This window comes from Ceratotherium simum, chromosome 10 (assembly GCF_057802395.1).
Source record: "Ceratotherium simum simum isolate JZ-2026a chromosome 10, ASM5780239v1, whole genome shotgun sequence".
Taxonomy (NCBI): Eukaryota; Metazoa; Chordata; class Mammalia; order Perissodactyla; family Rhinocerotidae; genus Ceratotherium; species Ceratotherium simum.
In genome coordinates this window covers 65,774,134-65,795,216 of record NC_141909.1, presented here as the reverse complement: position 1 = coordinate 65,795,216, position 21,083 = coordinate 65,774,134, and the positions used below count along the sequence as shown (strand labels likewise).

At 40.4% G+C, this 21,083-nt stretch overlaps 1 protein-coding gene and 1 long non-coding RNA gene across 2 annotated transcripts in view; one reads left to right on the top strand and one right to left on the bottom strand.

The window, feature by feature from the left end:
- The window catches only part of FREM2 (FRAS1 related extracellular matrix 2), a 172,796-nt gene extending 167,679 nt beyond the window's left edge, over positions 1-5,117 (top strand). Inside the window, exons 17-18 of the mRNA XM_087436139.1 lie at positions 3,253-3,445; positions 4,891-5,117. Coding sequence (XP_087292265.1) covers positions 3,253-3,445; positions 4,891-5,102 — 405 coding nt within the window. The 3' untranslated portion in view covers positions 5,103-5,117. The remainder of the gene's footprint in view (positions 1-3,252; positions 3,446-4,890) is intronic.
- Positions 1-20,473, bottom strand: part of LOC147916159 (uncharacterized) — a 29,695-nt gene extending 9,222 nt beyond the window's left edge. Inside the window, exons 1-3 of the long non-coding RNA XR_015553452.1 lie at positions 17,840-20,473; positions 12,959-13,037; positions 977-8,530 (exon numbers count right to left, since the gene is read on the bottom strand). This is a non-coding gene — a long non-coding RNA (uncharacterized LOC147916159). The remainder of the gene's footprint in view (positions 1-976; positions 8,531-12,958; positions 13,038-17,839) is intronic.
- Positions 20,474-21,083: the final 610 nt, after the last annotated feature.

The following is a 21,083-nucleotide window of genomic DNA, read 5'->3' as shown; positions in this document are numbered from 1 at the left end:
GTGGTCTAGTTAAAACGCCTTGGGTATAAGAGTCTAATCTGTGCTGTCCAATACGGTAGCCATTAGCCATGTGTGGCTATTGAGCATTCAAAATGGGGCTAGTCAGAATTGAAATATGTTGTGCGGGTAAAAAACATATCAGATTTCAAAGACTTAGTACAAAAAAAGAATATAAAATATCTCATTAAAAATATTTTATGTTAATTACATATTAAAATGTAATAGGTTTGATATATTGAGTTAAGTATATTTTTAAAATTGGTTTCACATGTTTCTACTAGAAAATTTAAATTAAATTACATGTGTGGCTCACATTATATTTCCATTGAACAGTGCTGGTCTAGATACTTGAGTGTCAGTCCTGATTGTACTGAATAATCTTGGGCCTGCCAACTATCTTTTTCGTGGCTTGATTTCAATACATGTGAAATATAGCCTTGCTCAAGTGAAAGTTGCAACAGAACAAAATAAATCTAGATTAGTTTTTATTAGTACATATACATACTGCCTACTTCTATAAGAATTTTAAAACATCAATAAGATAATATGTAAGTTGGATCGCTTCAGCTACATGTCCAAAATAAGCGAATAATTAAATATAATGCAATTTTCCTCAACACTAGTTCTCACCTTAGGCAACATTATGAGTATCATTTTTCTTCCTCTTCTTCCCCTATGTGACACAGATCAGCAGACTTTCTTTTGTCCCTTCAGCAGGTAATACCTCCCCAAATACATACTTGCTGCCCATTATTAGCCACTTAGTAGTAGTGGTAGAAATGTACATCAGTGTGTTACCTTTTTCAGGGCATTTGAATTTTACACTATCCCTTTAAATATGGAATTTAAAGTATTGTTTGCCTTTGTTGGAGAATTTAAACATCAGTAAGGACATCAAAACTCACTCATCGTGTCACAGTTTCTTTAAGAGCAGTATACCAGGTTTAACATATATTTCTTTACTATAAACAAATACCTTAAAAAGTCCTGTGGTACAGACTGAAAGAAAATTAAGTGCTCATTAAGATGACATCTAGAAGTTAGATTGCATTCTTCAGTTTTACAGGAATGAATGGGTAGGTGACCTGGGTGATCAACATAGTTCCATTTAGGCTCCAATTCCTCTAGACAGAAATTCTAAGCAGACAAAGAAGACCTGGTGAACAAGAAAATGCAATAAGATGCTGATTCCATGTGCAGAAATGATCAAACTCTAGGTTACCAGGTCCAGAAATGATCAAACTCTAGGTTATCATGGGAATCAAATAAAATCAAATAAGAATTTGTTCCTTGGGAGTGAATGTTAATAGTTTTCTCCAAAATAGCACATTTGATACACTTCTCAGTCACATTTGATGGATAGAGTATAATGTTGGCAAAAATTATTTTGAGCACCTAGAGAGTTTAATTGGAAATTCATGCCTAAAGCCTAAGTTTTAAAAAAATTTTGATTTATTAAAATCACAGGATAAAATATTAATTTCAATTACCAGTGACATATGGATTGACTTAATCACTCTCCATTACACTGTCAGTGCTAAAATTGCACTTCAAGATCAATTTCTCAATCACTGCAATAATATCCACCCTTAGAAAATACTATCTCCAAGGACTTTGATTGCAAGGCCCCTCTCCTGCTGGCCAGGTTAGCAGATAATGGGGGGTGCTAGCTACTACACAGCCGAGGATCAAATAATTTGCTTGGTTGATAGTTTTTTTAAATATATATTTGTTGATGATTCAAGTCATCATTTTTGTGATTTGAGGAGTTTGCTTCTATCTCAAATTATAGTTATCATGATTCAAATTATTCATTAACTCATGACTGTTATTCCTGTTGCCAGCTCAGTGTGGAAGGAGAACTAGACTTGTATCAGAAAGCCTGACTAGAACTTCTAAGGAGTGTGATCTGACCCAAATTTGCTCTTGTGTAGAAGATGATAGTGGTATTTGCCCTACTATTCTGCAGAGCTATTTTTGAGAATTAAATATGATAAGCTTTGTTAGGTGATCTTAAGACTACCCTCAGCTTTGTTTGGAATATGATAAAGTGTGATAGAGTAGAAAAAGCATGGGTCCACAGCTGGGTTCCAATATTGGCAGGGCCACTCCAGAAGCTTAAAGAATTCTGTGGGAAATTTGCTTTGTTTCTTTGAATCTTAGTTTTCCTCTTTCTCTCTTTCTATCCATCATCTATCCATCCATTCATCCAATCATCCATCCATACATATAAATATAATTCTGGGGGAGAGTGAAAATATTGAATAGCTTTTATTGTGAACCTAACACAATATCTGAAATGTGGTAGGCACTCAATAAATAAATATTAGTTTATCCTCCATGACCCCCAATCCACCTGCAAAATACTTGAAAGAGGAAAGCATAAATTTTAAGCAAGATGCTTCATTTCAACTAATTATTTCTGAGACACCTTAAATATTACATGTCATTACCAAACATATTTGCTTCCCTGGATCTTTCCTGCTTTATTTCATCTTCCTCTATATAATAATTAAAAAATACCTTATAGCAGTATTATTCATAATAGCCAGAAACTAGAAATAACCCAAATGTCCATCAGCTGATGAATGGATAAATGAAATGTGGTATAGGCATAAAATTGGGTGCTTTTCACTAATAAAAGTATTGAAACATGCTACAACATGGATGCACCTTGAAAACATTATGCTAAGTGAAAGAAGCCTGTCCCCAAAGACCACATATTATATGATTCCATTTATATGAAATGTCCAGAATAGGCAAATAGACAGAAACAGAAGGTAGACTAGTGGTTGCCAGGACTGGAGGTGAGGAGGGAATAAGGGGATGACTGAGAATGGGTACGGGAGTCCTGTTGGTTGTGATGAAAGTTGCACAGCTCCCTGAATATATTAAATACCAATGATTTGTCCACTTTAAATAGGTGAATTATATGTTATGTGAACCATATCTTATAAAGCTGCTCTAAAACAAAAAGGACTATGTAAAGTATAGCATACTCAAAATAATGCAGTTTATCTTAAAGATCTCTGCTACATATCCTTTGTTGCAAAGGAAGTTAGTATAGTAACAACTATTTAATTGCTCCAAAATCAGTGAGGGGACAGTAGTGTTGTAAGTGCTGTCATTTCCTTTCCTCAACTGAAGATGAAATCTTCAGTTACGTGAAAGGAGAAAATGGCTTGTACAAGATTAGGCTCATTTAGTTAACAACACTGAATCGTACTGACAGATACCATTTTATTGTTTTAGGTCCTAAATTTAGTGCAGTCCTATGTGACTCTTCGAGTCCCTCTGTACGTTTCCTACGTGTTCCATTCCCCCGTTGGGGTAGGAGGCTGGCAGCATTTTGACTTGAAGTCAGAGCTGCGTCTCACGTTTGTGTATGACACTGCCATCTTGTGGAATGATGGAATTGGCAGCCCACCGGAAGCCGAACTCCAAGGTGGGCAAACTAGTTTTCTTACCTCTTTGAATTACTTAAGAGGGTTTTTACTGTAGCTAAAAGTAATAGAAGCAACTTCCAATATATTTTATTTTTATAGTCAATATTTTAAGATAATTGCATTTTTGTCATGGAAAAACTGTTTTAACTAAATCATATCAGTGCCTCAAATTTTGCATAATATGTGACTGTCACATATAACATTTACATTTCATGGAGATTTATGCATTACATGACACAGTCTATATATTTCCCTAGATTCTAGAAAGTGGATAGAGGAAGTTCTAACTGAAAAAAAGGAATGAACCCAAGAGGAAAAGTTACACATTTTTGTTTCTGAAAATGGGAGGTGTGTTTTAAAGTCCAGAGTGAATTGTGTCCTAGATTCTAGCTCTGGCTCTACAGCTAACTAGCTGTGTGATCTCGAACATATTGCTTAACCTTTACGGCACTCAATTTCTTCTGAAAGATAGGCTAGACTTCTATTATTATTTCTGTTTTAAAATTCTATCATTCTCTGATAGCTTAGCTGAATATCTTAGAACAATAGTGTTAAGTGCCACTAACTATTGGGCCCATAAGCATCTATAAAACTTTGTTTCAATCTCCATGTCAGAATCGTAATTCAAAGTCCACAATCATAAAGCTAATTACCCCACTAGTAGAATTAGTGCTGTTTCTTTTCAGGCATATAGTAGTGCTATGCTTCCATGCACGTCTGAGTACCATACCTGCATTACTTTTTGCGAGTCAGAGGGAAAATACTGTTGATAGTGCATCTCAAAATCTGCTGTCTTAAACAGATCAAATTACCTTAAAGCTAAGTGAAAGGTAATACGATCACTCTGAACAATCACTCCAGGTTATTTCAAATGTTTTAATTTCATATCTTGCCTTAGAAAATGTACATTTAAGTGAATCTTAATATAGATCCATACAGTGGTTCTCAACTTCTACATAAAGATCTCATGTTTCCTTCTTGAATCTGGAGTCAACTTTGGTCAAACTGCTAAATTTCTTGGGAAAGCTTGAGTTTTATTAAGCCTATAAAATTTGGAATCATCCTGAAGAACAAACCAATTTCCACCTACATGTCCAAATCTTCAAAATTTGACAAGTTCATCAAGTCTCTCAATTTACAGTTTCATTTATGTAGACTAAAGCTTTAAAAAAAAATCTTGGCCTACTGTAACCCATCTGTATATGTATTTCATATTGGCCTCACTCATGTTACCTAACTCTCTTTTGCATACCTTCTAGACACCTTTTCTCATTAGAAACAAAACTACTTCTGCCTCTCTTATCACTCAGAATTCTTCTGATAATACCTTTTGGCTAGAATGCTTAAAGATGAGATGAATCTGAATTCATTTTTGGAAGAAATCCTGTACATTAGGAGTCCCTGGTAACCAATATTTCCACTCTTGTGCGCTATCCCGTTGTAGGTTCTCTCTATCCAACCAGCATGCGCATCGGGGAAGAGGGGCGCTTAGTCGTGAACTTCAAGACAGAGGCTCAATTCCATGGCTTGTTTGTGCTCTCACATCCCGGTAAGCCCCGTTATCCATTGATAGCCACTCCCCATACAACAACAATATACTTTTTCCATATTCACACATGCTTCAGCATGCTTCCCTATGAGCGTAGAAGCCCTTAATTTTAAATGAATTGTGTATGTGCAGTTATCTACATGAAGACTTGATAATTGTTCAACTACATCTCATAAGCCACAAAATCATCATTGTCTATGTAAACTTTTAGAGAAAATACAAAATGATTAAAGTAAATTTAAAAGAAAACTCTGAGTTAATTTTAAGTGAAATTTTCCTTAGATAAAGAGCATAGCAACAACAATCCCCTTCTCTGCTTCTATTCCGTTTTACAAAAAATTGAATTTTAGGTCATTTGTTCAGCAAGCACTTTTCTATTCACAGCTCTTTTCTAAGTACTGTAAGAAACTTTATAATAGAGCCAGAAGGGTCACTTCACTATCATACTTAAGTTTCAGACATGTTAACGAATTATCTTTAATAAATATTTGCTAAACAATTTTACTCACTGTGGTAGACTGTGCTTTGAATATCAATAAGGTAGCAGTCGCTAAAGTCCCATGTCTAAGGTTTTTTTTTTTTTTTAAAACAGTTTTATTTATTTATTTATTTATTTGTGAGGAAGATCAGCCCTGAGCTAACATCCATGCTAATCCTCCTCTCTTTGCTGAGGAAGACCGGCTCTGAGCTAACATCTATTGCCAATCCTCCTCCTTTTTTTTTTCCCCCAAAGCCCCAGTAGATAGTTGTATGTCATAGTTGCACAGCCTTATAGTTGCTGTATGTGGGACGTGGCCTCAGCATGGCCGGAGAAGCGGCGCGTTGGTGCGCGCCTGGGATCCGAACCCGGGCCGCCAGCAGCGGAGCGCGCACACTTAACCACTAAGCCACGGGGCCGGCCCTATACAGTCAGATTTTTAATATGCAGCCACCACTTAATACCAGAAGGAAATGCAAAGACAGCCTTTTATAGGTATTGAAGGATAACCCCCAAGAAGAGGGCAAAATACACAAAAGAAGGTGATGTGGAAGAAAAAGAACTGTGTGAAAGTTCTTCCTGCACTTTCAAGATTGGGGGAGAAATGGCCATGTTGCAGCAGAAAGGTTGTGATCAGCAACAGATGTGTGCAGCTCAATCAGTCTTCCTTATAGAAGAAAAAACAAATTCACCATAGAAAAAAAGAAAAAGGCCTGTGTGGTAGGAAATTTCCAAGCTGCTAGGGAGAAAGCCTGGCCTTCAGGAAGTTGGGGAACCAAGAAGGGAACCAAGGAAGGGAGGATTCATGATCCAGCCCCATCAGGATGTTGACAGTGAGAGATAAGATCTCCCTGCCATAAAGTCATAGTCACCCTAGAGGCACCCAATTTAAAGGAAAAACCCCCAAACCAGAATTAGTCAAAGTGGACCTGACTAGGAAAAAAAAATTATCAGGAACAGAGTCAGGCCAATCTGAGCCTATATTGTACTGATTCCTCCCTGCCCCCCAACCAAGCCAGTAAACTGCACCAAGGGAAGTTTGACAGCAGATGTTGAACATCCTAGTCCAACAGCCCAAAGAGAATTTCAGGATGTTAAGATCTTATCCCAGGAATTTAAATGTGACTAATTGCAAAGTGGCAAAATGTGGTAGAGAAGGTTATTGGACAGAGCAAGATTATATCCAAAGGAAGTCAGGGCAAGTCAGAGATGCATGCAAGGTACTCAACAGGGGAAGAATATTTGGAGAAGGCTACATGCAAAAAGAGCTCAAAATATCTCCCCAGGCCTTCCTCAGAGTTGAAACCATTCAGAAGACAATGAATCAGAAACATAGGCTGCATTAGAATACATGATAGCTGTGGCCTGACATGGTTCTGCCACTTTTGATGATGACAGGACCCCCATCCCCTCTACACCACCACCACCACTTGGCTTGAATTCTAAACAGACCACTAAATCAAGAGGCACTGGTAATAGCCAAGGTTCACAGGAGAAGCCCTCAAAGGCAGTGTCCTGAATCAAAGAAGCTTTGTTTATCATTTATAGACGTGTGATTTCCTGTTGGTATGACCCAGACAGTATGTTAGTTAAATGTAGGGTTTATTTTTATTTAGGTATGGCGAGGCAGATGACTGGGAGACAACTGACATTGAAAAGATAGCTTACGGTGCTCACAGATCCCAAGAGGCGATGGCACACTACTCCACAGGGGCCACACAGTGAAGCACCAGGGTCAGTCAGGAGGCAGAGGGAATAAACTGAAAACGTGGGCAAAAGCTTTTACTGTGGTTTCTGTGGGAAGGAACAGGGAAGGCAGGGTAAACAGGTTTAGGATTAGCTGATCTGAATAATTTCAGCGGACTCTGGGGCATAGGGACTGCCCTAGTTGTCTGGTACCTGGCCCTAGGGTGATTAAAGCGGAAGGAAAGTAGCCCAGAGCTGAGAGCCCTGTAAAAGTCTAATGAAGGAGGCAGTTGCCTTATGGTTGATAGGGCAGTTGCATTATCAGACAGGGAATGAAGAACAGGCTCTGGGTTGCTTGGTTTGCATATGAAAGGCACAAATCTCTAGGAACTGGCTAGAATTGAATCTGTCTTGTGGGGGTGGGGGGGTTAAGTGGACTCTAGAAGAAGGGCCAAGATCTTTTATGTCAACTCCAAGATATTTAATTATACCCAACACCAGAGCAGTAAGGACAGAGACTCAAAACCAATGTCAAGTTAATAAAATTTTAGACTATTTCTTCCCTCCTCTCAAGTAGTACTCAAGTCCCTCAGAAAAGAGTAAAAGAAGGAAAAGCAAAGTATATGAGCAGCAACGAGGAACCTTCTGTCCCAGTGGTGTCCCGCTCTGTGCTGACACTCCATGAAGATAGTGAAATAAGGCAGTAATAAGGACTGCTGTTTATTGAACCGCCATGAGGTGTCGAGGCTTCGGCGAGTGGTGGGACCTAAGGCCCAGATTTCACTCTTCCTGGAAATCTATTAATACCTGTCCAATAGAGCTGTGACGAGACAGGGAATGAACAAGAAAGGCGCTTTTGACAGGACCAGAATTGAGGACTTGGTCTGCGGCCCTGCTGCAGCTGCCACATGGCCCGGGACCAGCCTCACCCAGCCCCGAGAGGCTTCAGGCCTGGTCAGACAGACGGTAAGACCTCAAGCCCTCAGCCTCTGCACCTGCCCCCGAGCCTGAGGGCTAAGTGTCCCAAACTCTCTCTGCAGGACCCATACCCAGAACGTGGAGGATGCACACAGCCCCGTCGGGACTTGCTGCCAGAAGAGCTGATCTCCCACGAAGCTCCCTGGTGCCCACGGTGAGGCCAGCAGGAAAGGTGTGTGGGAGCCCAGGGTAGAGGCCGGAGACAAGGCTACATGCCCCGCAGACTCCAGGACTCCGTCTCCTGGGGCCTGGTGACACCTCCAGCAGATAGAACTGGAGGGCAGGCTGGGCACCAGGCAGAACATCAGAGGCCGCTGCTTTCATCCTGCATTTGATGCCTTCTGCACTTCTCAGACCTGGTGTCAGACAGGCTCTGCAGCTGTGTCTGTCTCCCTTGGAGGTGGAGGGAAATGAGAGTTTTTAAAAGAGCTGTATTGAGCTATAATTCGTATACCATACAATTCACCCTTTTAAAGCATTCAGTTCAATGGATTTTAGTATGTTTACGGAGTTGCACAGCCATTGTCACTACCTAACTTTAGGACTTTTTCATTACCCCAAAAAGAAACCCCGTACTTATTTCTAGTCTGTCCTAATTTTCCTCCCTCCCCTCCACCCTCCACCCCAGGCCTTTGTTTTGTTGTTAGTGCCTTCGCGACTCCTAGTGACCCTGTGTACAGCACAGCGGAACCCTGCCTGTTCTTTTCGCACCAACCTCTCACCTTCCAGCGCTCTACCAGACAGTGCTCTGCTGCTATTCACGGGGTTTCCATGGCCAATTTTTCGGCACTGGGTGGCTAGGTCTTTCCTCCTAGTCTGTCTTAGTCTGCGAGCTCTGCTGAAACCTGTCCCCCTGGGTGACCCTGCTGGTATTTGAAATACTGGTGGCACCACTTTCAGCGTCACAGCAACATGCAGCCACCACAGTATGACAACCAACAGATGGGTAGTCTGGTTCCCTGACCGGGGACCTAGGCCTCAGCAGTGAGAGCTCGGAATCCTACCCACTAGACGACCAGGGTTGGCTGCTCCAGGTGTGGGCAACCACTAGCCTACTTTCTGTCTCTGTAGATATGCTTATTCTGGACATTTCATATGAATGGAATCCTACAGTTTGTGATCTTTTATGCATGGTTTCTTTCACTTAGCGTGATGTTTTCAAGGTTCACCTAACTTGTGGCGTATGTCAATACAGTCATGTCCAGCATAACGATGTTTCAGTCAGATATGGATGGCATGTACAAACGGTGGTCCCATAAGATTAGTACCAAATAGCCTAGGTGTGTAGTAGGCTGTACCATCTAGGTTTGTGTAAGTACACTTTATGATGTTCACACAACAACAAAATCGCCTAATGACGCTATCTCAGAGCGTATTCTGGTTGTTAAGTGACACACTTCATTCCCTTTATTGCCAAATAATATTACATTGTATGAATATCCCACATTTTAAATAATCATTCATCAGTTTGATCGACATTTGGGTTATTTCTGCTTTTTGGCAATTATGAATGATATTGCCGTGAGCATTCATGTACAAGTCTTTGTGTGGATGTATGTTTTCATATCTCTTGGGTATACACCAAGGAAAAGCTGGGTCATATAGTAACTCGGTGTTTAAACATTTGAAGAACTGCCAAACTTTCCCAAAGTGGCTGCACCACTTTAAATCCCCACTAGCAATGTATGAGGGTTCCAGTTTCTCCTGTATTTGTCAACACCTGTTGTTATTTGTCTTTTTGATTATAGCCATCCTGCTGTGTGTGAGGTGTTATCTCATTGTGGGAAAATGCATTTTAACAGTTGTTTCCTCATTATGAAAATATTATATAAACAATTTTGAATAATTTGAAAAATTGCTTTTACTATATGTGTATTTCTTTCCAGACTTTGCTATGCATATTGTTACATTGTTTACATAATACATAGTTTTAAAGATAAAAGTGAAAAAACTCTTAACATTTAATCATAAACATGTTATGTTTATGTAAACTCTTCCTACACATCATTTAAAACAACTTTGATATTCTCTGAGGTGGATATACCATATTGACTTAAGCATTCTATTTTTCTTTGACGCTTAGGTAGTTTTCAATATTTTGATATTATGAGACTTGTTTTACATTTTTATGCATAATTGTTTTTGCTTAAAAATTATTTTATTCCAAAAAACATCAAACTTTTCCTGAATTTCAGGAAAACCCAAGTTTCTACCAGTGGGCTGCTGCTCTTTTCTTTCTACTGAGTTACGCACTCAAGTGGTTAGTTATCAGTGTTAACTTCTCCTCTGAGCTGCAGACTCATAAACTCAATTGCTTCCCAACCTTGGTTTCCCACAATCACTCCAAACCTAAAATCTTCAAAACTTAACCCATTATCTTCCTCTACCACCAACCTGTTCTTCCTCTTTATTTCCAGTATCAATAACTAGCACCCAGTCATCCAAGGAAGAAACGTGGGAGCCATTTTCCCCCTTCCTCCTGCACATAACTAGTCAATCACAAGTTTTGCTGATTTTGTCTGCTTTTTCTCAAGTCTGCGTCTCCTCTCAGGTCTCACTACTCCACTGGTTTGCAGGCTCTCAACATCTCTCACCTAAGCTGAACAGTAGCCTCCTACTTGATCTCTAATCCTTCAGCATTGCCCCTCTTAAATTCTTTCCCCTCTCTACTGCTAGACAACCTGCCAACAACAAAATCATCACGAGATACCCCTGCTTAAAATCCTTCTATGGCCCTCTACTGCCCACTAAATAAAGTCTGTACTTCTTAATATGGTGTATAGGGCTCTCTATTTTGGCAGCTTCTGGTACTCTCTGCTCCGCATTTGCTACTGTAGTCATAGATAAACGTTTACAGTTTCCCCTGAAATCCTCATGCTCTTCAGTCCTTCCATGTGTTTGTTTATTATGTTTTTTCTGTCTGGAATTTCCTCACCACTTTTTTTTCTCCGGGCTAATTATTTATTGTCCTTCAAGCCCAAGCTCAGGCATCATCTTCAGAAAATCTACCTTGAAGTTCCAGAGTGGGCCAACGGCCCTTCTTTCTGCTCCACACAGGGTTGATCTCTATCTTTTCACTTTAAACATACTCTTAAACCTACTTCCTGAGTATAAAGTTTCTTACAATTTCAATATCTATAGTCTTTCCATGTCTTTTTCTTCTGTTTATAATTTCTGTTGCCTCCTGCTTGTGGTAGTTTGATTCCTCATGTTTGCTAGATTTCATTAACAGCTCATATTTGGCTGAACTTGAACGTTGAGAATCCTGAGGGACCCGAATTGAGATGATTGGCCTTAGTTTCTGCTGGGTGCTAGGGGTCACTGCCAATCAGGAACCGTTTCAATTTAACTTAACTTGATTGAGGTTTCTCGAACTGTGAGTGTGGCATAAACTCAAACCCCGGCATGAGAATAAAGCTGGTTACAAAACATTAGGGAAGACTATTAAAATTATTAATGTTTTTAAATCCAGTGGCAGCAGACGCAGACTGATTTGCTTGTTGGTTCACTTTGCCAGCATATAGATTTTTCCCAGTTTATCTTTTCAACTAAAGATATATCCAGTTTGGGTGCCTGGATTTATGTGGAGGTCTCAGATTCAGCTGCACACTACGTCAGGTTCAAATCCTATTGCTTGGTTAACCAGCAAAACCTTAGATTCCCAGGAATATGTCAGAGCTTTTCAAAACCCTCTCTTGACATCTTATTTCGCAGTTGTGTTTTTTAAGCATTTCGGTTACCTGTTGTTTGCCCCACCTCCTGTCTACCACTTTAGGCAGCCACATGTTAACCAACAAGGCTCTAGTTTTTTGGTTTTGACACACTTCCAGAGCATCTGTGGTTTCTGTGTTGGCTTAGTGCTTTAGTTTCAGCTCTAGAGTGTGAGAGTGTGTGTGTGCGCGCGTGTGTGTGCACATGTGAACATTTAGTAGTCCTCTTACCTTCTTGTGAGTTTAGCAATGTATTTAACAGTATGTCTGAAAGTAATATCAGTGAAAATGGCAAAGTAGAGACCTCCAAAAATTCTTCCCTTTATAAAAGCAACAAGAACACTGGCAAAAATGATGAGAATCAACTTTTTCAAACCTCTGGTAATTAACCAAAGGTTTGCAGCAATTTAGGGAGCATTTATTTAAGAACATAGGCTGCATTTGAGTGAGAACAGGGAGCTCTGTGGTATTCTAACTTGCCCTATTCCTGTCACACCCTCCCCAGCTCCATAGTGGCCTTGAAAACCAACATCCAGCAATCGTGGTGAAAACCAGCCTCCTGGATGCCACTGAAGGGGACAAAAGGGGATTGGACTCATTCAAAGCCCCATTCCCAGAGAACTGTCATTATTTGACCTATCTAGTGGGTTCCTGGAAAACCCCACACAAAAGACTGTCTTTATTTGACCTGACTTGTAAGTCCTCCAGCCTTTTCCCTGAGGACATTTGTTGAAAACAATCAATCAGACGCAATTGTCAAACATCATGGCTGCCTGAGGTGTAGATAGCAGTTGGGGCAAACAATAGGCTAATCAAAATGCTTAAAAGAACAAGCTGTGGAATGAGATGTCCATAGGGAGCTCTGAAAAGCTGCAACATATTCCTGGGAATCTAGAAGGACACCTGCACATCTTGGGATGTGCACATGTCCAGGACTTTGCATACTTAGGAAAGACGTGAAAAGGCCCGAAGCTCTCACCTCTGGCTAACCTTGAGGCTATGCTTAAGGAGAAAATGAAGTTCACAGTGGAGCTGTAAACTCTTTGGCTAAATGTTGAAGGCACGCTCTAACATGCACACAAAGCCCCTTCTTAACGACTGAGAGACTTACTGGCTCCAGGCATCTGAGGGAATCTCTGTCCAATGATTAGCTGACCATTGTGCTAACCAAGCTGACTTTAGTGGCCACACTGCACAAAGAACAGAGTTCACAAAATTAGTTCAGAAAAGTCACTAAACAAACAAAAAAACAGCATCAATAAACCCTGGGGAACGGGAAAAATCTGATTTCCAGTTGTTATATTCTTTAGAAAGTCCAGTTTTCAACAGAAAATTAAGAGACATAGAAAGAAACAAGGGCTGTGACCTTCAGAAGAATTTCTTGGCCTTTTTTTCATCCTCTTATATGAGACAGGAAGGCTAGAGGGGGCTTGCGTTGTCTTATTGCCCTTGCCCAAGGTCAGGTAAGGCTCTGGTAAAGTAGTTTCTCTTTGGGGCGGGTCTTTCTCACAGAAAACAGAATGCTCAGGGCATATTTCAAAATGATCTGGCCTTTAAGTCGTCAGTGACCATGATTTATTCATTTTTGTATCTTGCAAATTGCTTTAGAGAAGTACTAAATAAATATGACTGGAGGGCCGGCCCTGTGGCTTGGTGGTTAAGTGCGCGCACTGCGATGCTGGTGGCCCGGGTTCGGATCCCGGGTGCGCATCGAGGCACCACTTCTCCGTTCATCCTGAGGCCGAGTCCCACATACAGCAACTAGAAGGATGTGCAGCTACGACACACAACTATCCACTGGGGCTTTGGGGGGGAAAAAAAAATATGACTGGAATGTTTTTTTTCCATGTCTTCAACGGTGACCATTACTCAACATCAGAACATGTACCAACACAGACTGTCAAACTGATCTGTCTTTATTTATTCCTCTTTTTGTGGTAATTTTTATATCATAATTTCCAAACAGAAATTTCTAATGCTTCATCTACGTTTTTAAAACTTTCTTTCCATATTTGTTTTCATTTGTTTCCACTTTCCAGATTTACTGTACCAGGAATATGGGTGTATTTTTGATTTACAACTAATAATTCATTGCTTCCTCTTAATCCTGTGAAATCATAGCTTGAGTAAACGAAATGTTTTTTTCCTGAGTCTTGTATTAACCTTGCCTATTTTAGTCAAATTTAATACTAGCTAGAAAACATTCAGCCCTCTGGTCCTCCTCTTCAATCCACAGGGAAAGGCAAAAGCTTAATGTAACCTTCCTCAGAATCAGAATATGTAAGATGCATCCCCTCCATCAGATGCAAAAAAAAAAAAGTAACAGGCAAGAGAGTCTACTCTGAGATTATTATCCGGGGATCTTTGATCTTGGTACCTCTCCCTCCCCCCACTTCTTTAAGGAGAACAGTGTCTGTGTATCTGTTATTGTTTTTGTTTAATTATTTTATTGAGGTCATATTGGCCTATAAGATTGTGTAAATTTCAGTTGTACATTATTATATATCAGTTTCTGTATAGACTGCATGATGTTCAACACCAATACTCTAGCTTTTATCCCTTACCATATACGTGTGCCCCTTTATCCCTTTCACCCTCCCCCCACTCCCTTCCCCTCTGGTAACCACTAATCTGTTGTCCTTATCCACATGTTTATCTATCTTCCACATGTGAGTGAAATCATACTCTGTGTGTGTCTGTTTTTAAGCCCCTGCAGTCTTGCACCAAGTTCATTCTATTCCTCCCTCCACTATGATCTCATCAGAACCTCAGGAATCTATTGCTTGGAGTTGCCATGACGACAGGGTTCTTATTTCAGTACTGGTTGTACCCAGCACGAGGTAAAGACCTAAGGATGGGGGGGTCTCTGGACAAGGGCATCTCATCCCACCCTCTGCCCTCTATGTTGCCCTCTCATCCTCAGAGAGTTAGAGTGTAACCTCTTAGAGGGATGGCTGGGGCACTGAGGGGAGGAAGAGGGGTGGAGAGAAGGGGTAGGATGGGGGTCTTTGGGGCAGATAGACAGAAAAGTTTGCCTTGTGCTCAGCTGTGGGGAGCATTCACTCCCATTCCTCTCCCCTCCCAGAGCCCCCTCATCCTCAGGGAATGGGGGACAACTAGGTGGATGGAGGGCCAAGTAGCAGTAACCTCGTTGCAGGCTGGGAATTGGGCCAAGATTTGACTTAACAGGCTTGGTTTTGGGAAATTAAAAATCAAAAAGAATGGGGGGCCAGCCTGGTTGCATAGTGGTTGGGTTCCCAGTCTCTGCTTCCCTGGCCGAGGGTTCGTGGGTTCAGTTCCCAGCTGGGAACTTACACACCGCTCATCAAGCCATGCTGTGGTGGTATCCCACTTACAAAATAGAGGAAGATTGGCACAGATGTTAGCTCAGGGCCAATCTTCCTCAGGTTAAAAAATAAAAAAATTAAAAATAAATAAATAAATAACAATGAAAAAAGGAAAAGGCATTATCCTGAAAGGCAGCAGGAGAGAAAACTACTACCAGGGTCTCAAGCTAAGTTCTCTCCCACTTAGGAAAAGTTGTACCCGAGTCAAATATCTGAGTCCTGCACCCCACCGCCCCGTCGCCCGTCCGCCGCTGCACCCGTCCGCCACTGCGCCCCGCTCTGCCCCTCCACCCCGCTCTGCCCTACCGCCCTACCGCCCCCCACTCCCCCCCACTCCCCCACTCCTCCGCCCCCGCCCGTCGCCCCCACCCCCACCCCCACCCCAGCCCCTTCCGAGCCGCAGCGCCTCAACGAAGGCAGCATTTTCTGCAGGTAAGCGGATCTGGGGCTTGCAAGGAGGAGGGGACCCCCAAGTCATCAGGCTCTGCCTTGGTTCTCCGGGCCCCCTCTCTGGAACAGAAGGCGGAGGCCTCGGAGCTTTGGGATTCCTGCTTCCACTGCGCATGAGCTGGTATCCCTTGAAAGTCAAGAATTTACAGGTGGTTTTTGGCCCCAAGCCCAAAACTCAAAATGAACATTTATGCCCAAATGGATCTGTTTCTTAAAAGTATTTTCTGTTGGTTTTCACTTTTCTCTCCTTGCGCAGAGTTTAGATGCTTGTGGCACGATTTCTGGCAGGCTCAGTGCAGACATGATGTCACTACTTATTAACTTGACAATGTACTTGGCAATGTCGCCCTATTCTCCAGTAACTTCCAGTTTTCTTGCATGACGTCAATCTGCTCTGTGAAATGTTGAGAAGCACATCTCTTTGCTTTCCTATTCCTTTCATTTATTCTACAGAATTATTTCAGGGTCAAAATATGAATCACTGTGATGATGTAAAATTGGTTTGAAATGGGTTTTGTTTCACTTTCTGGGTCCTGTGTAGCAAGTGGACAATCTTTAAAGTGTCCTATACTTGAGCTAAACTCGAATTTTACTGAACATTCAAAAAATATTTTCCTCTATTTCTTGAAGTAAAATAAAATACTGAGAGCGAGTACAGAATGCATATTTCACAGGATTGATAAAATTGCACAGCATTATAGATTTCGTAAGGTTTTGGATTTACGACTTTAGGAATGCTGATCCATACCTAATAAGTTCTAGGTGTGACTTGCTTTCTAAGTTGGGGATGTCATATGTGTTTTAAATACATTGAATATAAAATTCATGAGTGCTTTTCCTTTTCTTAGGTTGATTGTAGATTAAATTCAACAACAAGACAATGGTAATGCTATGCAGAGGTTAAAGATGAATGTTTTAGGTCTCTGGTTCAGCTGTTGCAGGAGTAATAGGTAAGTGGTAAGACTCAAATTTACTGAATTTTAAACATAATTATCAGCCTTGGCTAATGGAATAGGGAATACACGTGTACCTTCTTTCATAATAAATGTGAACTGTATGCAAGTGAAATTTGTCAAACTCACAATTTAAAGACCTTGTTTTATGCCTGTAATTTACTTAAAAATTCCGCATCTTAGGCATTGTGCCAGTAATAGCATGTGTGTGCCAGTCATGGTCACTTTAAGCTTCTCCTCTGAGGGTTGGCTGGTTGCTCTGTCCAGGAGTGGTGAGCTAGTGTTGGACTCAGGAAGCCATTTTGCAGAGAAGGCTACTACAAGGGCTTCCGTTGTCCCGTCTTGATCAACACCTGAAACATTGTGAATTTCCACAGTGAAAGTCACAAATGAATTTTTATTAGTGAGATTAGCGGCTTACAAATCAGCGTGATGGACGTTGGAATTGTAGGAATATTCAAGATCTGTGGAATTGGCTAAAATATTTTAGAGACAGCCCACTCTTGCATCAACAGGATATAGGAATCTATTGAGTGAGGCTTGTAGTGTATATACCCTTAGGGATGACACCTTTATCCTTATTCTGTCTCCAGCCATTGGTTTAGGAAGTTTTCAGCCTCTGGAACATGGGGAATCTATTGGGAATGAGCCTTTCATGCAAAGTGACGTTTGGAGCACCTAAAAGAACAGAGAGTTTACAGGAGCTTACAAATTGTTATGCCTGCTTACTACTGAATGTTTTGTTAAATGAATGTCTGTATGTGTGGCAGATATGGTGTGAGACCTGCTTTCATTATAACCTGGTAGCATGACTTAAAGGTGTAGCTCCCCTTCAACTACCCCAATTTTCTGCTGTGGCTCCTCCTACGAAAAAGCATCTAAGAATTGTGCATGACCAAGTTAGTTTAGGTCAGTTTGGAAAACCCACTTTCCTTAGAAGGCAGTTTAGCTACCTGCTTATTCATGTCCCATGGAGGAGTCACATCTATGTCCCCAAACAGTTTATCAAGGTATTCTTTCAGGCTTCATATACTACTCTCTCTGAAAGAAGTTCAGGTAACATCTAGGGACGTCTCATGCCCCATTTGCAGATTGGTGCCCCAAGCAACATTCTTAGCACCTGGCCTGTCATCTGGATCTCAGGGGTAATTTGTGTATCTGCCAGTTCTCCTTCTCAGAAGCCATCTGGAAAATCCAGTAATCATTCTATGGGCTACCTATGTCAAAAACTCAAATTCTTACCTTTTTGGTTATCCAAGTATTTTTCCCTGCTGTGATTTATTAGGGTATTCTGCACAGTCAATCCTGGTGGTCCTCCTCTTGAAAAGCAACTGATACATATAGAGGTCTTTCTTTTTGAGGTAGTCTTTTCTCTTAAGGCCTGAAGGGACTTCTGTGAGCCATGCTTCATGGGCATCAGGACACCCATCTAGAACCGGGAATGCTCCTTTCCTGGACCCTCAGCCCAGGCCAAGAGGTTTGATGACCCAAATTCTAGCTCTTCTTTCCACACAGCCTGCAAGAATGACGTAATATCTATCTGTGCTTAGAGTTCTGAGCTGTTGATCAGAGTCCAAAATTGGTTTGTAGGGTAGAATAAAGAAAAACCATTTAATACAGTGTTTCTAAAATGTGCTCCTTACATATTTCCACTGTGAGAAAGAGGTTTGTGTAGTCAACTAAGTTCAGGAATCTTTGCATACTCTGGTCTCTCTCAGATAATCACAATGCTTAGTAGCATACAAGACCTGCAGCAAAAAAAAAAAATGTGTGCAATCAATAATTTCTCAAATTTATTGGACATTTGGAGAGTTAGGAGAGTGTTGTGGCTAAGAGCATGGATTCATTAACAGATGGGTTCAGATCTCAGCTCTACAATTTCAGGCTGGTGACGATGGACAAGTTACTCACTGTCTCTGTAGCCCATTTCTCTCATCTATAAAATGGGGATAATAATACTATATACCCCATGGGATTATTGTGAAAATTAAATGAATTATTATATGTAACAAGTGCTATTATTATTGTTAAATCCTATTAATATTTCCTCAAACTGGTGTTCCATTATATACACCTTGGGAGATGCTGGCTTACTAATATATTTCATATGACCCAAGGATGCCACAAGAACAAATGCTGGCATGTTCATTGAGACAGGTCTTGTAGAAAGCATTTCCTGTGACATTTATCTTTAGATCATTTGCAGATTTGATGCTTATTAAGCATATGTGATGTCCAAAAGCCCATTGAAGAAAACCTTTCAGTGCAAAAAAACATTTAAAAGCCAGATATATTGAAATGATGGAAAAATGGAATCGCCAAACATTTCAGTCGTCACCAGGAAGACCTAATACGATGTTAAAACCTACTTTTAGATACTTTTGAAATGGGAGAGAGATGATTCAGTTAATAAAAAGTAAGTTATGAGGTTAAAATGTCTACTTGTTCTAAAATTTCAGCATTCATTTTCTTACTTAGTGTATGACTATTCTTATGACTCTTTCTAAAGACATTTAAATGCAAACTCTGAAAATCTTGTAAAATCTTCCATATGAGATGATAGCAAATAATTTCATGCCTTTTTAAAGGAAAGATGAGAGATTTGAATACCACTTTCAGTTCAAGTGCCTCCTCTATTAAATGTAACACAGCTGTTTCATGATTCATTTCTCTATTGTGGTTGAGTAACGGTAGAGAGGATTAGACACAGGTTGGTTCATTGATGAAACAGATTGGCTTGCCAGTTATATTTGAGAGACACTACATATCGGGCATCTGCTACACAGCTTTACATGTTCACGTTTTGCAGGCACACTAACTCATATTTACCGACATGTTAGAATCCCAGTTTATTAATTTTAATCTGATGTGTAGTTGGAAGGGGGCAGAATGCTCATGATAGTTGGTTGGCAGTCTCTTCCCAGAATAAATATCTTCTTAGAAAACCCAGTCAGGGTTTGTTGATGAGGATAGTCAGGATAAAGGCAGTTGAGTGATCTCCAGGACATTCTGTGCCCTTCCCTCCTGTTGGGCTTCACCTCGCAAGTGGTCCAGGAAACCTCTGTCAGCCTGGTTGGAGCTCATGGTATGGTGGCCGACGTGAAAGCTTTGGGAGTTCTTCCTCTGCCTCCACGTAGGCTCTGCTCCCTTTCATGACATTAGAACCTGCCTGTTACCATTAGTTAGAGCACAGATGATTTGGCATTATTTTTAGTCTCCCTACTGAGACCAGGAGACCGACTGGTTCCTTGGGAAGATTTGAACGGTACTTCGGTTCCATCCATAGTACATTTACAGATCATCTGTAGTCAGTTACTCATGCAGCTGACTATTCCCATTCGGTTTTTGTGGATTCTCGGTTCAAGGTATGACATCTTCTGACGTGCAGACTGAGAGTGACAGCACAGTATGAAGTTTTCTTTACTATTGATGGTGATCATGCTCTTTTGTGAAGGATTAGCACATTTTTATGTTGCTTATCAAGAAGAGGTTTTCAAGTAGAGCCTGAGTCGATCTTTTACGACTAGTTGATTCTCAGGTAACTATTTAGAACTTATATGTTAGAGCAAGAAGACCAAGTTCTATACTTCTGCTAGGTTTCATTATACTTAGCTGGAGCCTTTGACTCCCACGGTATCAACAGAAGAAATTAAAACAAATCTGAGGACAAAATTGTGCAGTGCTGGATGGTTTTCTGACTTAGGGTTTTCTGTAGAATAACAAGATTTACTTAATTGAACTCATTTCTGGGTCATTTTTTAGTCTTATTTCCAATCTGAGAATCCTACAGATATAGTTTCCTCTGCTTAAATAATTCTAAAATATTAGTAATCTAAGTTTTAAATAAATTAATATTTTAAGTATAACTTGGGCAACACATATTTTAAGGGAACTCTGTAGTGAATCTATCAGAAAATTAATTTTAAATTCCTTTATCAAGAATATATTGAGCACCTACTGTGCACCTGGCATTAATATAGGTGCTGATGATATAGATTAAAGACAAGGTCTTCGTTCTCTTGAAGTCTACATTGGGGCAGAAGAGGTGTAAAAGACTGAAGACAAATTAGTAACTGAAAACGAAGCAGTAGTGAGAAGTGATGGTGAAAAATAAACATGTGACAGGGAGTGAGTGGGGCTCCTTCTGGTTGAGGGTCAGGAAAATCTCTTTGAGATAACATTTTAAATGATGCCTGATTGACAAAAGGCAAATAACTGTTAACTTTTAGTTTTATATATTGAGAGCGTTATCATTGTTAGGAGTAAGGCATGTTTATACTGTAGCGACTTCCACCTTTTACTATTGAGATTTAGGGAAATTCCTATTTTCCTGTCAATAGGAGATCAGCCTCTTCTAAGGGTTTAGTGGTATTGGATTTCTCTTACTTTTCCATGTGCCATGTACACATTTATAACTGCTAAAAGTTCTAAAGATTTGAGACAGTACCTTAGAGTATGTGAAATTTTATTATTTTAGTTAGACAGA